Source organism: Lactuca sativa, chromosome 9 (assembly GCF_002870075.4).
Source record: "Lactuca sativa cultivar Salinas chromosome 9, Lsat_Salinas_v11, whole genome shotgun sequence".
Lineage (NCBI taxonomy): Eukaryota > Viridiplantae > Streptophyta > Magnoliopsida > Asterales > Asteraceae > Lactuca > Lactuca sativa.
In genome coordinates, this window is record NC_056631.2 from 65,667,394 (window position 1) to 65,682,644 (window position 15,251).

The window sequence follows — 15,251 nt, forward strand, 5'->3', positions numbered from 1 at the left end:
ACCAATTTGATATCTCCTATTAAATTCCAACACATCAAGATTGTCTAATGGTGATCATTTGGATATTGTGAATGCCATTTTAGTTATTTTTTTTGGTTTTTATCAATAAAGAAACCATACCGAATCTAAGATATTGTTTTTTTAGTTAAAAACCAAATCATCGGTTTTGTTTTTCAAATCATTTTGATTTTGGGTTATGATTTTTTAGTTTTTTCTGGGTTCATTTTACCCTTAAAACTACAATTTTTTGAGGTGGTATGCCATTTAAAAAAAATACATCATTCTAGAAGTAAATTATAAAATGTTTAAAAATACATATCACTTATATAAATTGTTGGGCAAACGCCCAACTGTAATTGAATAAACATATGATTCTTGACCCATCAAGCAGAAGTTTGTTTGGTGTAGATTTTAATTATGAAAGCCAACCCAACTATCACAAACGGCACTAAAAATTGAAATAATTTGCCAGATGATCCTAGACCCCTCCCTTCTGCCCTGTAGCTATAATCAATAGTTGGATTGGTTGTATGATCCAAAGGAACAGTTGACTGGTCAACATCACCAATACAATATTTTTTCATCATTTCTTTAGCTTCATCACTGTGCCCAAGAACCTCAAAATCTTTTGTCGCATCTTTGCCTGTAATATAAAATGTACCTTAATAAAACTGTTTTTTGTTTAGTCTCACGTTGGAGTGGTCGATGGATTCAACTTACAGACTACTGCTAGCAGAGGTTCTTGTCCACCAGGGTGATCATCCATAAACGTGGTTACATCATAAACCTGATGCAGTTTATAAATTCCGTGAGGAGTGTTGAAAAAAAATAATCATATTTTTATTGTTATAAATGGGGAACAAACTATTTGTCATGTATGGCGAAATTTCAAAAAAAATTAAAATTGACTGCATATAACTGAAGGGAATTCAAAATTCCGGCCCGTCAAGAGCTTATTGGGCTTGGGATTGTAATCCAATAACACAATTTGCATTATTTTGGGATTGTAATCCAAGAAGAAAAATGGCAGAAAGGTTTTTAGCATAAATGATTTAAGAATTTCTCCTAATGATGATAAAATCTTGAGAAGGATGACTTGAAGTAAGGATTTATAGTAACCTTTTATAAGTTATGGATTCTTCAAAGTTCAAACAACACCAAATCATTACAAACATCAGATAAGGTAAGATTCATCAATATATTCTCTCTTCGTTATCCAGGATTTCTAATTGAGTTGTAATTTTTATCTCGATTCGCTTAAATTCTACTATCGGATTACAGAACCTAGTTGCTAACAACTTAACAAACTACCAAACCTCAAAATCAAACAATGATCGATTTGAATTCAGACATTACAAAATTATAAAAAATATAAAGTAGAGAATCAGACGAAAGCAATCAGATCAGAAAATAACGGACCTTTCCGGCTATGATTAGCCAACAGTCATCAACTGTGTCGTGCTTGGAGACCTCAGAAAAGACGAAAGTTTTCCGATCCGACGCCATTTATATATTTATATATATCTGCTGCACGAACAAAAACAATTAGATCATAGAATACAATAACGAATCAGATCTAAAAAATTGACTTGTAGTAGGAAAAGGAGTATGGATCTAAGAAAACAGAGACGATTTAAGAGGAATCAATCTGCTTACGAGCGATAAAGACAGTCTGTCTCTCTCTTCTCGATACGAATACGCAGGTAGAAAGACATGAAAGGAGGTTGAGTATAAATATGTGATACTGAATCGTGGATAGCTCCCCAGCACGCACGTTTTGACTCCGATGGGCGATGGCTCCCCCTTCCCCTTTTGACTAATAGACAATACATTTATGTTGTAAAGCACATGTTTATTTTCTATATAATAAATTTAATATTAGTGGGTCGTCCACTCGATTATTATAAATACATGCATGTGCATGACTACTAGTGATACAACACTTCTACTTATAAGTTATAAGTTATAGGTTCTACTGCTATCCAATATGTAATAGTTTATAACATTATTGAGTTGTGTGAACTTATGTGGCATCCTGGGTAATCGGTATAAACAACCGTTCCCTCTATCTTTCACTGTATTTGTTGAACGTCCACAGTGAGAATGCACAATACCTACCCTCTCACTTTTCTCTATCTCTTTCACTTTTTCATTTGTAGTATGTTGGTATGAAGGGTATTTTTGGTATTTCCATAAAGGGTTTGTTAGATTACAATTAAATGATTAGCTATATGATTGTTATTGTTACTATTACTTATCCCTCGTAATTAGTATCGGTTTCGAAAACTTTTTCAATATGCAATTCTTTTAATCTTAAGTTCATACATTCTAAGATGGTATCAGTTTAGTCGATCTTTTAGTTTTTTTTTATTCCACATTTCTTTCTTTTGCAATTTTTTCTTCTAAAATCAAATTCAATTTGCAATTATCATTATGCAATTAAGAATGTTACAATCATATTCAAATGAAACTATTGTTCAATCCATTACCGCTTCAATCCCGTATTTTGTCTAATCTTCTGCTAATCCCATTTTCGTTCTTGTTTCTAATATGTTTAACGAAGTTGGATTCAAATTTTATTCTTCTAAAATCAAATTTACTTTGCAATCATCTTCATTTTACAATTAAAATGTTAGAATCATATTCAAATGAAACTATTGTTCAATCCATTACCCCTTCAAGCCCATATTTTGTTGGATCTTCTGATAATCCCAATTCCATTCTTCTTTCTAGTATGTTCAACGGAGTTGTATTCAAGCAGTGGAAACAGTTCATGATCATTTTGTTGTCTGTAAAAAATAAGATTGGATTCGTTGATGGTTCAATTTCAAAACTTGATATTACTTCATATACGTATTAAAATGTGTATTGTGCCAATGGTCATAATGAAATATCCTAAAAATACTTGGTAAAAATTTTTATTTTTAAGTTAACCAAAACCATCAATCTTTCATTTCAAACCACCATGACAATGTGGAAAAATAGTTATTAAAGTACAATCTCAAATCATAAAATGGTGAACACTGGTGGATGTGTTGCAATCATGTCGGGTCCTTCCATTTTGGACTGGAAGTACCTGAAAACATTTAAACATAAACCGTAAGCACAATGCTTAGTGAATTTCCAAAATACCACATAACATACATACAATAGGCTCTGCCCGATACAGATCTGTCAATAACATGCGATGGGCCCCGCCCAACACATTTATCAGGCCCCGCCCGGTATACATACAATGCATGCAAAAGTCACACAGACAACTAGCATCCTATAAGCATAAATCAATGGGCTAACTTTGGTTTCTTCAACCCAAAATATTGTGAGGAGACTCACCTTAATCTGAAGATATTTGAATCATACACGCACTGCTGCTACAAAGGCTCCTCACAATGAACATATACAAACCAACCCTAATTACTATTTAAGGTAATAACTCGTAATTAAAGGTCCAAATCATATTTTCTCTTACTAAGGGCAAAAAGACCATTTTACCCTTCCTATATGTCACACCCCCAAACCTGAACGACGGAAATGTTCGAGGGTGGATGACGTCATATACAGTATCATAACAATGCACAATAAAATAATATAGTTAATACATGTGTATTCATTGTATAGTTGTATGAAACTAAAAGTATAGCAAAATAAAAGACGAGTCTTGAACATGCTCCGTCTTCTCGAAACCTATGCTAGCGTACTTGTCTACTATTTTCCTGAGAATACAAGTTATTTTGAAAGCGAGTATCAACATTTAAGTTGGTGAGTTCATAGGTATTTAGTATTTAATGTTTGTATTTGATCTATGAAAGTGTTAGTTTATGTTTTCCAGAAAATCCTATATTTTCTATTATAAATGAAAAGTAGTCTTCAACCCTAAGACCCAAATGTTTGTAAGTTTAGTACTCTAAAATTGTATAATGTATGTTTGTACTCTGAAATTGTATAATGTATGTTTTCCATAATTGTAGACTATCATTTCTAGTAAAATAGTATGATTATTCATGTATGAAACTTTCTGTATGTATATAATGGAAAATAATGACTTGCAGTAGTATTGTTTAAAATAACACCACTGAGGTAAGTTTGTTTTGTAATCCGCTTGTGAGGTTACTAGTCAAATGAAGTTATTTGAATAAATATTACTCGTAAATAGGTCTGGATTTTCTCCCTGTAAGTTCTTATAACTAGGGTAAAAGACACTTTTACCCTTTACCCAACTTGGCCCAAAGCCTAGGCCAAAACCAACAATCTAAAAGACCCAAATTCCAAATAAACACCCAAGGCCCAAAATATGGGCCAATTTTCTAAATTGGGCCCAAAACCTTTCATGGGTCCTAATCCAAGGCCCAAAAATATTCCTAGCCCAAACACTTGAATTTTGATGGCCTAACAAGGCCCAAGGCAACCAAAATCCAACATAGCCCATTACCGAGAAGCCCACAACACCGAAGCCCAAACAGGCTAAGTACGCGGGGCGTACTCAACATGTACACGCAACATACTCGCTTTAGGGCTTGTACACTAAGCGTACCTACTTTTACGCCCAACGTACTCCTCCATTTGGAAAATCTTGCATTTTCTAGCTCTTAATCGATTAAGACTCACTCCAAAACTTAGACCTGAAATCCTTGAGGTGGTTTTACCATGTAAAGTTACCAACTTTACGTGCATGCATGGCTTAATGAAGCTCTTAAAGTTCAAAAGGACTTAATATATGACTTAATGCATGCATGAGACCATAAACACCATAAAGTTTGCACCTTTAAGCTTAGGAAACTCATAATATGCCTAGATCTAAAAGGATAAGCCCCACAAATGGTTTAACTCATCAAACTAACCCCCAAAAGGGACCAAAAGCATAAAAACCTTGACATGAAGAGATCTAACCATACAAGGATCAAGGTTGGGACTTTATACCTTAAAAGTCACCAAAAGATAGAGCTAAATATGAATCTATAAGCTTCATTCTAATGAATGAGTTTTCCAACTTCTTCTTCTTTCACTCCAAGGAGCATAAACCACCAAAAATCAAGACCAAGGCTCAAGAACACTCAAAGATGCTATTTGGGTTTTAGGACAATGGAGGCTGGTAAAGAGTCCAGCCCTAGGGACTTAAGGACCTTATATAGGGTGCAACACCCGAAAATTAGGGTTTTCTTATCCACCTCGTACGCCCAACTTACGAGGCTTCGACTCCGCGGTCAACCTCCCTCCTTAGTACGCTAAGTGTACCATGTGGTACGCCCTGCATACTAACTCCAAGGACCAATAATGCAAAAATTAAATATGAATGGAAAAAAGAAACATACTCAATCAAGCGTTACACCATGCGTAGGGACCAATTTTGCAAGAAAATTAATACACCAAGCCAAAAATGAAAATACCTGGGAACACGGGTGTTATAATGGCTATGGTTTCAATAACCCTAGCCATTATCGAAATTTAAACCTTTAGGGTTTAATTTCCATAAACCCTAATTTGATCAATTCATTTATATCCTCAATAAAAAAGAAAACTTACGCTCTAATACCACTGATGGATTTTCTAGGTTATAAAAAAAATTCATGTAGCGAAAAAACTCTTAAACACTTAAGCTCACATGTAACCTATAAAGGACCTATGTTTTCTCTATTGACTGCAACTAAATATGAATATCAAGAAACCCTAGGAACCCCTAATATAATTGAAATTACAAGAAGGTTTAGGGTTACATACCTTTTGATTAATGTAGCAATTAATCAACCAAAATATCCTTTGAGTTCCTTAGAAAACTAGCATCAAAAGCTTGGATACCTCTAACGGCTTGTACCCAAAACCCTAATAACTAGAAGACTTGAGGAGAGAGAAGGCTAGAGGCAAATTTCGGCTCTATGAAGCTTAGGAAGAGTAGAAAAAAATATGAGACCCCGAGGGTCCTATTTATAGATGATAAGGAAGTCTTGGATAACACTAATTAGAATATAATAATATTAGTTTAAATATGACAATTATCCAACTCCTTATTTATTAATAAGGTGCATTTTAGAAACCCTAAAGCCACGACCAAAAACCAACCATGCTAGGAGGGTTCTAGAATCACTCTTTGTTCAACTATTGAACAACAGCTTAGTCCATGTACTTCCAATTAATTCTAATTAACCCGAAATTAATTCAAATTAATTTAAATTAATTCTTAATTAATTATAGATATTTCAAATTAATATATTAATCATATAATATATTAATAAACAATTTTTTACAATTTATTAATCATTTAATAAATTAACAAAACAACATCTTTCTCCAAAAATCATTCTATTCGGTTATTGGTTATGAGGGCAACCTAAAAACGACTTTGCTTTTAATTTAAGAATATACCAATTTAGTTATTGGCTTAGACACCTTAATCCAAAAGTTTTATGACTATATTATATATTAAAGTATGTATCATCTGTATGTCATGATATAATTGTGTTGTAGTGTGCTATTAGGCAAATAAACTAGTTTAGTCATTTGACTATTGTGTTGAACTGTTTTTTTGTTTGTTTGATATGTTGAAATACCATGTTGTGAGTTAAGAACGGACCAAACTTATGTTGAAGACCAAGATACTCGGGGCGACCGACTTTATACTGAAGGCCAAAGAGGTGGGCCAGTTGTATGCTGTTGAAGGCCAAAAGGGCGGACCAACTTTATGTTGAAGGTCAAAGGAGCAAACCAACTTTATACTGAAGGCCAAAGAGGCAGATCAGTTGTATGTCGAAGGCCATTATGTGTATGCATTCTATGTATATTTTTGTATGTAACTAATCTTCATACTTACAGTTGTAAATTAAATGTTTTTCAGGAAGTTCTACTCTTAGAAGGAGGGCCCAATTTGACTATGCATGCGTATCAACATCATGTTTGAGATTTCCGCATGTTCTATTTTATAATCTGATTTAAATGGGTGAGTTTTGATTATCAAAAAGGGTTTCATTTGTGAACGAATGGATGAATGGATGTTTGAATGAAATATTTGTTGGAATAGTGTCTAAGGCTGCAACTATATTAGGCAAGTATTTGACCCGGTTGTGCATGGTCCTTTTGGGTTGTCTTCACCATAGCAACTTGACAGGATGATTTATTATGAGAGAAGAAATATTATTAATATATTATGAGAATAAATAAAGAGTAATAATATTATTATTTGATTAATATAAGTCATAAATTAATTAGGAATTAATTTGGTGACTTAAAGAGATTAATTGAATAAAGGGGCATAAACTGTCAATTGTTTGATAGTTGCAATTTGGGCTATAAATCCCTTATGGATAAGGGGGGGGGGACGATTTTGGGGCTTAGGATAGCCATAGAAATCGTCCAAAGGCTTATCAATTAGGGTATTGGATTGCTTAGGGCCTAAGTTATCCAATTAGGGTTTAAGGGTGAAACCCTAGGAGCCTTACAAGTATAAATAGACCCCAAGGGTTAAGGAAATCGGCCTTGTGCGTTAGAAAGAAACCTTGACTGATTTTGATCCCCTCTTCTCTCTCTCAAATCATCCTCTTGCTAGTTGGTGTTTGTAAGCCATTAGAGGAGTGACAATTGTGACTCTAAAGCTCCAAGGACAAGAAGATCAAGCAAGTATTTCAAGGTAAACTTCTAATTCTGATTTCATATTGTTATTATAGTCTATTAGCCATTAGAAGTCTTGGATTCAATGTATGTTCAATTAGAGAAACCTAGATCCAAGCATTAGGGTTGCATGTGCACATAAGAATGTTCATATGGCTAAAACCCATCAATATTATCTTTTAAAAATGAATTTTTTGGTTTGAAAATCAGGACGTTATAGTTTATGATATGTTCCATAGTTTCGTCTTCTAGGGCTTCTGGTGCATGCAATGGGTACTCAAAATATGAACAACTTTCAGAGTGTTGAGAATGAAGTGCATCTTCTTATGTCAACGATGAAAGTCGTTCCCTTTAGACATTTTAACTCATGTCTCTTATAAGTTTTGAAGACATTGTTATTCCTTTAAAATTACAGATTTCAAATGTTACTCTTATGGATTTCGAATAACAATAAAACCTGAATAAGTTCTTGGATCGTGTATAAATACTTTTCGAAAGCTATAATTTGGTCGTATTCATGGGGTTACACGAAATCAAATTATGGGATAATTAAAGAAAGTGAATCAGATTACATGATTGATCTGATTCACAAAAAGACAAAATTTTTGCATAATAACGATGCAATTTTCCTATATACGTATGTAGCATTTGACACCATCAATACACATAGAGATGATGGTAGTTTAATTCCGTTATTCTGAAGGAAAAAGCCATAACTATTCCTAATAATTGTTATGTTGACTTTGGCAAGAAATAATGTCGGGGTCAATTCATTCATATAAGGATTTGATTTTGGATCAGGGCGCCCACTCAACCTCGCCCGTTGACTAGTTAGCAGAACCACCGCCTCTGGTCCTTGAACCTCTTAGGGGAGATGCCCTTATATCCCGCCAGAGTCGAATGAGCGATGACCCTTGGAACCCTACTAGGGGAGCTGCCCCCAGATGACCCTTGAAATCGTTACTACACTAAATGTGTTGATGCCACTATTATCACCAAAATAAAATAAATATATATTAAAATACATATATGTTGATGCAAAAAAACTTAAAATAAAATAGAGTTATGTCTATCTAAAAAAATATTGAAACTAAACAACAATATCAACAAAGATATCAATTATACAAGTTTTTGTTTACTATTCCACATTTGTATGAGGTTTTGTTATAACTAGTGCAAAATTGTAATTTTAATGGAAACCAACATTGAACATGTAGCAGATGCATCAATCTCTGTCGCCTCCTTTGCTAACAACAACCGAACTATTGCCGGTGTACTATTTAGAAAATAAACAGCATTTAAAACATCTTAAAGTTGATTGTTTAGAAAAACTATTAAACTCTATACCCTTTTTCGGTAATCTTTTACTACAAATGTTGTTTTTCTTATTAGTGGTTATTATATTATGCATTCCAATAACGTATTTCCTTTATTATTTATTATTAAAAATCCTTTTACATTTATATTAATAACAAAATATTCATTACTAAATTATACCTTGATGCTTCGTTCTTCTTGTCTCGAAGACGAATATTATTATTTTAAACAATAAACCTACAAATAATCATTTTTAATTAGTGATTATTATATGATAATGGTAGCTCTTGATGCAATCCAGTAACACTTTTGTTAATTAACTTATTATGACTAGTATTTTAAATTTATGGTAAACAATAAAATATCTATTATTTTAGTTATATCGACGTGCTCCATCATCTTACATCTCGAAAAAAAAAATATTATATTTTTACGATTTATCAAAACAATCAATAATAAATTTTAATATATGTTTCAGACTTTCAGTGATTACATTATTAAACTGCGAAAAAACATCATCCACACAATGTGAAAGAACAACTACACGCGGCAGATATTAAAAGGCCGGTGAACACACTCTCTTTCTGCTCCATACATTGCGAATTTACCATTTTAACCTTTTCCTCTGATTATTTATTTATTTTATTATTTTTTCCAAAATTTCCGTTTACATTTTAACGAACCCCTGTGGTTTCTTCACAAAAATCACCACAGGGGGGAGGAGTCTGTTGGTCAACCCAATTCTGTGACCACTGACAACCCTCCTTCATGGCTAAATCAACCGCCGCCGGCAGCATCTCCGCTGTGTCCTACTCACCAACGTCATCAGTATCTTCTTCTCCCACCATCCGATTTCTTGGTCAACTCACAGTACCGGAAAAATCGCCAGATCTCAACAACAACAACAACGGTGGTCTCGAGTTCAACGAGAGCGACGTATTTTGGTCATCATCCTCCGACGTTTCAGACATTCAGTCACCAAACGTTTCCAGTTCTCCGCCTATTCACCGTCAATACAACTCCGGCCTCTACGCTGCGTTATCCGACGATCAGCATCCCTTGGTTCGACGGAAACCTGCGATGAGTCCGTCCCAATCCGCCGCCACGGCTGCTCGGACTATACCTCCGGTTGCGCTTAGGCGTTCTTCCGAGCATTCTCCCGCTTACCACCAGTCGGCGCCGGTGAATGTGCCGATTTGGCCGAAAAACAAACCGATTAATTATTTAGGGCAATTCGATGAAGTGGCTGATAACGCGGCGGAGGAGGAGGAAGATGACGGGGAGATGGTTCCGCCTCATGAGATTGTGGCGAGATCGTATGTGACGTTTTCTGTGTTTGAGGGAGCTGGTCGTACTCTCAAAGGGAGGGACCTGTGTCGTGTTCGCAACGCGGTGTTTCAAAAGACAGGTTTTCTTGATTGAAAACTGAAATCTTCTTCTTTCTCAGTTCTGTAATCTATCGATTTTGTAACCTAATTCCTCTAGATGAAAATAAAAGTTTTGTTTTGTTTTGTTTTATGACAAATTGTCAGTTACATACTTTTGATCTGATGGAAGTAGTACTTTCAACTGATATTCAGTCATCAATTTAGTGAAAATTCTGATGAAACAAGCACATCATTGCATTAAAGTTGTGATCATACTTCATGCTAATAAATTAGGTTCAGTGTTTCAGGCCTCTTTTAAGAAGAGGCTGATGATAGATTCAAACTTCTTAGCTTCTTCCCTATATTTCTGTTTCATCTGGTTTTGTTGGTAAGGCTTCTAAGCTACTTGTTTCATCCATTTGCTGTTTTAATGCAATGATGTGCTTCATAATAATGTCATATTACAAGATCAAGCTATGGTCCAGAAATCTAATGGGATTTGGAGCTTTTTTCTGCAACTTGAAGGTACATATCTTTTCTTTCCAACTGGGTCCCCCTTTTTCTTATTTCTGTTTCTCTTTCATTCATACGTCTCTTTGTGTTGTTGCCTTTTGAATTTTGATGATCAATCGTTGTAATGAATCAGTTAAACTTTGTTTTGGCAAAGGAAACAAACAATTTTATTTCGTAACACCATCCTTCTTGAATGATGTAGAGTTGTCACATCATTTGGTACCTAATATAGATTCTTACGTAATATGATTAGTTAAGTCCTTTCTCTTTTCATATCTTGCTGAATCCAAAGAAGATTACTCAAACTGTTAAACATCTTGTCTATTTGGATATCCTGCTTCGATTTCAAGCTAATCGTGATGAAGGTTATGCCAAAAGTATGCTCACTTTTAAAGTTTATTATAATTGCTTATGCAATCGAAAATGGTATATTTCTTAGTTTTTTATTTTTTTTATTTTGCATTATTGCATATATGCTTCCGATTATGTTTGCTGCTAGAAAAGGTGCTAAATTTTCCATGTTATTGTGTACGATTGCAACTGAAGGTGATGTATATGGAAATTATTGGACAAAAGATAAGAGCATCTTGTGCTTGATGCTTATCAAGACTAGACTCATTAAATAGTGCATCATCTTTTCATGTCCCCTTCAATGATTGTGACCCATAACAGTTTCAACTTGTTATTTTTAGATATTCTTTCTTTTTTTATTTAACAGACTTAATGGGACAGGACTTAATCCGGTATGTTATATACAATTGTTTCATTTTGACATACTGCAAAAACGACTTAATAAAGAAAGTGAAATTTTTATATGTTAGAAGCATGATTCACATGTTTTCTCTATTACAACATTTAAATATTACTATTTGAGCAACAAAAATTTCTATTTATTACAATTTCTAAACTACTATCTAAGTCTTGTTTAAACAACCAAACTCCTGAATTCTATGTAGGCAAAAAACTCATACAAATCGGAGGTCTAACCCCAGCCAAAGCAAGAATGGATGAAGGAAGAATCCACAACCCATCCCCACAAATCAAACCCGAAGCCACAGCAGGAACCATCAAATCCGCCTTTTCCTTCTTAAACTTACTCCACACAAACACAACCAAACTCCCAACACACATATCAATAGCAAAATAAGCCCCAACAAGAAAAGGAACAGCCATAGCCATCGGTAACGGGACCCACTTCCCGATCTTCTGCCACGTGTCACGTACAATATTCGCCAGCATGGCAAACGCGAAAAACCCGTAACACAACTGTAAACAGTGACGTGGCAATGCAGAGAATCCTTCAACACCTAAAATAGCCATGTTTCGGTAAATAATAGCATACGGAGCTTTATATTCACCATCCGGGTTCCCGACATCAAACGCTTTATAAAAAAGGAAAAACGTTAACGGAGCCACTACACATCCGATTGCAGTCCCGATTGCTTGGCTGACCAGCATTGACCGAGGTGAAGTTAGGGTTAAATGTGCGGTTTTGAAATCGTGCATTAAATCAGACGAAATCGATACGATTGATTTTATTAAACCGCAGCCGACAAGTCCCGCGATTACACCGTTGTTTTTTCCCGACATTGCTGCGAGGACAAAAAGGGCAACTTTTCCGTAATTGTATGCCATGTTCATGTCGGTTAGTCCCGCTCCATACGCGTTGCAGAAGCCTAGGGATGGTGCGATGATGTAAGCGACCAGAACAAAGTACCATTTGAGCTCGTGGAACATGATTGGGATGATGATGATGGAGACAACAGAGAAGACGATGTAACCGACCGCTGCTACCCAGAAGGGAATGGTTTCTCGCAAAAATACTTCGTTTTGTTGGAGGGTATCTTGGGGTTGGGTATTTTTGTCTGGATCTGTATTTATCATAGACAATAATGTTATTAAAACGGTCTGTACATGACATGACAAAATATGTATGGTACATGACATGTACATGACATGACAGACACAGACAGTTGTGTACATGCACCGGACTGGGAATGACGTAAATCAACAAAAATTGCAACTTTTTGTCCTGTCAAAAAAGTGGAACAAGGTGAGAAAGTCTGTCCAGTCATGTTCAGTACTCTCTTCTGTACTCTCTTTCTGGTGTGACAAACACAAGATAGCAGAGGTCACGTGGGGCAACATGATGGAACTAATTTTTGATGATGTAGCTTTGAAGTACTTACTGTTTTTGGAGTTCTTTTTTGAGGAGGTATATATGTTTCTGGCAGTGAAAAAGGTTATCTTGAGAAAATTGTACAGACCGTCGCCTAGGATAAGTGCAATCGCAATGAAAACCTAGGAATACAATAAACGATTAGACCACAAAAATCGATAAATATTTTATTTATATATTTTTTAAGCTAACCTTGTAACCATTTAAACTCTTCATGCTGCTTTGAGGTAAACTAGAAGGAAACCAATCGCCTTTGCGATCACCTATGAGCGGCCACATTATACCATAGGATAGTACAGCACCTGCAAGCAACGACAAGTTCACTAGATGTGAACATATCATCCCTGCTCCTATATAAGTCATACTAAAATCAAAATAAAACCTGCAAATAAAAAAAAAAACAACATATTTTTTATATTAAAACAAGCCCTCGGATCACGATTTATTATAAAGAATATACACAAATAAAGTAAGTACACACTCACGAGTTCGCATAAGCTTTTAACCCAAACGTGGGGAAATATGTGAAGCCACAAGTGCCCGAACCCGAATAAAACCACTGGAAAAAAGCCCACAAGAAACTACCACCGAAAAATTTGGTGAACCCCACAACTTGTTTCCTGTATAAAATCGTACAAATAAAAATAATGTTAAATTCTTTTAGTTCATTGTTCTGAATTCTGAGTTCTGAATGATACCTGGCCATTTTGTCGCCTTTGGGAGTGTGGAAACCATTGATGAGCACTGCTGTAGCTGTCCCACTAGGGTAAGTCAACTTATAATCTATGATCATAATCTGCAAAATAATTCATACTTCAAAGATCAAAGTTCAAACTCTGAAAGTTATATTATGTACAAGTCAAGAAGCAGAAGGTACAAACCTTTCTAAGAGGAACCAAAGCCAAAAGCCCAACAAAGCTACTAACAAACAAAAAGCCAGTCATCCAACCGATTCCAGGTTCTTTAAAACTCCCAGGTGAATTTCCTTCCGTATCGATTCCAGCTTGTTCGTATGTCTTCTTGTTCAATCCCAACAAATAAGATCCAAATCCACCTACAGAAATCGTTGACTTAATCAACAATTAAAAAAATGAAAACATCGTTGCATAGATCAGATTGAATGGAATAGAACCTCCAACGGCAATGCTGTAGCAAGCGACAGCACATGTTTGAATGATTGTATTCTCTTGTCTGGTGAACGGCGTCGTTACGAATCCAGCTTTGTGAACGAGCTTCGTCCATGTTCTGATGAACACGAACGCCAAAAGAGCAGCTGAGACATTTAAATTAGGTACGAGTCCAGTGGTTAAATTAAGCTTCATCACGATTACACTGTACATGATTCCGATCAATAAGCTAGCCACCAATCCTCGAATCGTGATGTGCTTGTTCCACGGCGGCAACCTCTTAACTGAGCCACCGTCGTCGTTTTCCTCGGGTGTCGTATGATCCATCATTTCGCTCTCTTCAATCTCTCTCGCCCCCTCAGTTGTCATAAATGCCTTATTCAAATTAGTGATCAAAAAGTAAGAAATCGAGAGGGTTTTCAGAGTTTGAATGATGTACAGTTTGCGAAACTGGGTGTAGGAGAAGGAATTTTGGACGACTTTAAAGATGAATTGAATGTACCTTCAGACGTGTGTAGTACAAATGGGATTAGGATTAAATGCTTTGTAGTACAATCAATTTCAACAATAATCGACTCATAATTGGATTTTGAGGTTCCAAGTGGTGAGTTGAAATATATGCATCCAACCAGTTGTTTGACTTGCTTTTTGTGAATTAGAAAGAGACTGGTTTGGTTGTGAATAGTTTAGAATATTTTGTTCCGTGAATAATCAAACCATGTTATATTTATGGGATATTTTCAAATTTAACCCTGCTTTTTGATTATATACCAAATGAACCCTTAACCTTTTTTAAGAAAATCTGGTAGCGATGTTCATTAATTTATTGGTTTAGTTTGTTTGGTTTAACTACTTAAACTAACCCAAAGACCCAGTAGGGTTTGTGTTTCCATTTTTGGTTTCAAATCAATAAAATCGAACTCGAAATATGGGTTGTCAATAATATGTTTTCGTTTAAATTAGGTTTTGATGATGTGAACTATTAATTTATAATAACAAAATTGATATACATATATTAGCACACCCGCTTGTTTTAGTTTATATTATTTCAAAATTCAATCTAAAAGTTAATATTTGTTTTTTAATCGATATCAAATTAGAACCAAAACCAAATTGGAATTATTAAACATGGTTTGTTTTGGTTTTTGTGTT

General features: G+C 35.0%; 3 protein-coding genes across 4 annotated transcripts; 1 reads left to right on the forward strand and 2 right to left on the reverse strand.

Moving 5' to 3' along the window:
- Positions 1-263: 263 nt before the first annotated feature.
- LOC111920402 (cytochrome b5) lies at positions 264-1,802 on the reverse strand. Of its 2 annotated transcripts, none has more exons than XM_023915983.2 (4): positions 1,657-1,802; positions 1,420-1,524; positions 721-787; positions 264-643 (listed from the first exon to the last, which is right to left on the reverse strand). In XM_023915983.2, exons 2-4 carry the CDS (start codon positions 1,504-1,506, stop codon positions 384-386), a joined length of 414 nt encoding a protein of 137 aa, XP_023771751.1. In that variant the 5' UTR covers positions 1,507-1,524; positions 1,657-1,802; the 3' UTR covers positions 264-383. The 2 variants fall into 2 exon arrangements, with proteins under 2 accessions (XP_023771751.1, XP_023771750.1); XM_023915982.2 differs by having other exon boundaries at positions 1,420-1,527.
- A 7,722-nt stretch (positions 1,803-9,524) lies between these two features.
- On the forward strand, positions 9,525-10,438 carry LOC111920432 (uncharacterized). The gene has a single exon (XM_023916017.3). It carries the CDS (start codon positions 9,682-9,684, stop codon positions 10,333-10,335), a length of 654 nt encoding a protein of 217 aa, XP_023771785.1. The 5' UTR covers positions 9,525-9,681; the 3' UTR covers positions 10,336-10,438.
- Positions 10,439-11,582: 1,144 nt separating this feature from the next.
- Positions 11,583-14,657, reverse strand: LOC111920401 (metal-nicotianamine transporter YSL3). The gene is made up of 7 exons (XM_023915981.3): positions 14,105-14,657; positions 13,854-14,026; positions 13,671-13,768; positions 13,458-13,592; positions 13,165-13,354; positions 12,983-13,094; positions 11,583-12,664 (listed from the first exon to the last, which is right to left on the reverse strand). Exons 1-7 carry the CDS (start codon positions 14,466-14,468, stop codon positions 11,742-11,744), a joined length of 1,995 nt encoding a protein of 664 aa, XP_023771749.1. The 5' UTR covers positions 14,469-14,657; the 3' UTR covers positions 11,583-11,741.
- Positions 14,658-15,251: the final 594 nt, after the last annotated feature.

Coding starts and splice junctions, on each gene's coding strand:
- LOC111920402 (XM_023915983.2), bottom strand. CDS start 1,506: ATGGCGTCGGATCGGAAAACTTTCGTCTTTTCTGAGGTCTCCAAGCAC. Junction 788..1,419: donor GGCTAATCATAGCCGGAAAG/GTCCGTTATTTT, acceptor AAACTGCATCAG/GTTTATGATGTAACCACGTT. Junction 644..720: donor ACCTCTGCTAGCAGTAGTCT/GTAAGTTGAATC, acceptor TTTATATTACAG/GCAAAGATGCGACAAAAGAT.
- LOC111920432 (XM_023916017.3), top strand. CDS start 9,682: ATGGCTAAATCAACCGCCGCCGGCAGCATCTCCGCTGTGTCCTACTCA.
- LOC111920401 (XM_023915981.3), bottom strand. CDS start 14,468: ATGACAACTGAGGGGGCGAGAGAGATTGAAGAGAGCGAAATGATGGAT. Junction 13,593..13,670: donor AAAGGCGACAAAATGGCCAG/GTATCATTCAGA, acceptor GATTTTATACAG/GAAACAAGTTGTGGGGTTCA. Junction 12,665..12,982: donor AAAAAAGAACTCCAAAAACA/GTAAGTACTTCA, acceptor TGATAAATACAG/ATCCAGACAAAAATACCCAA.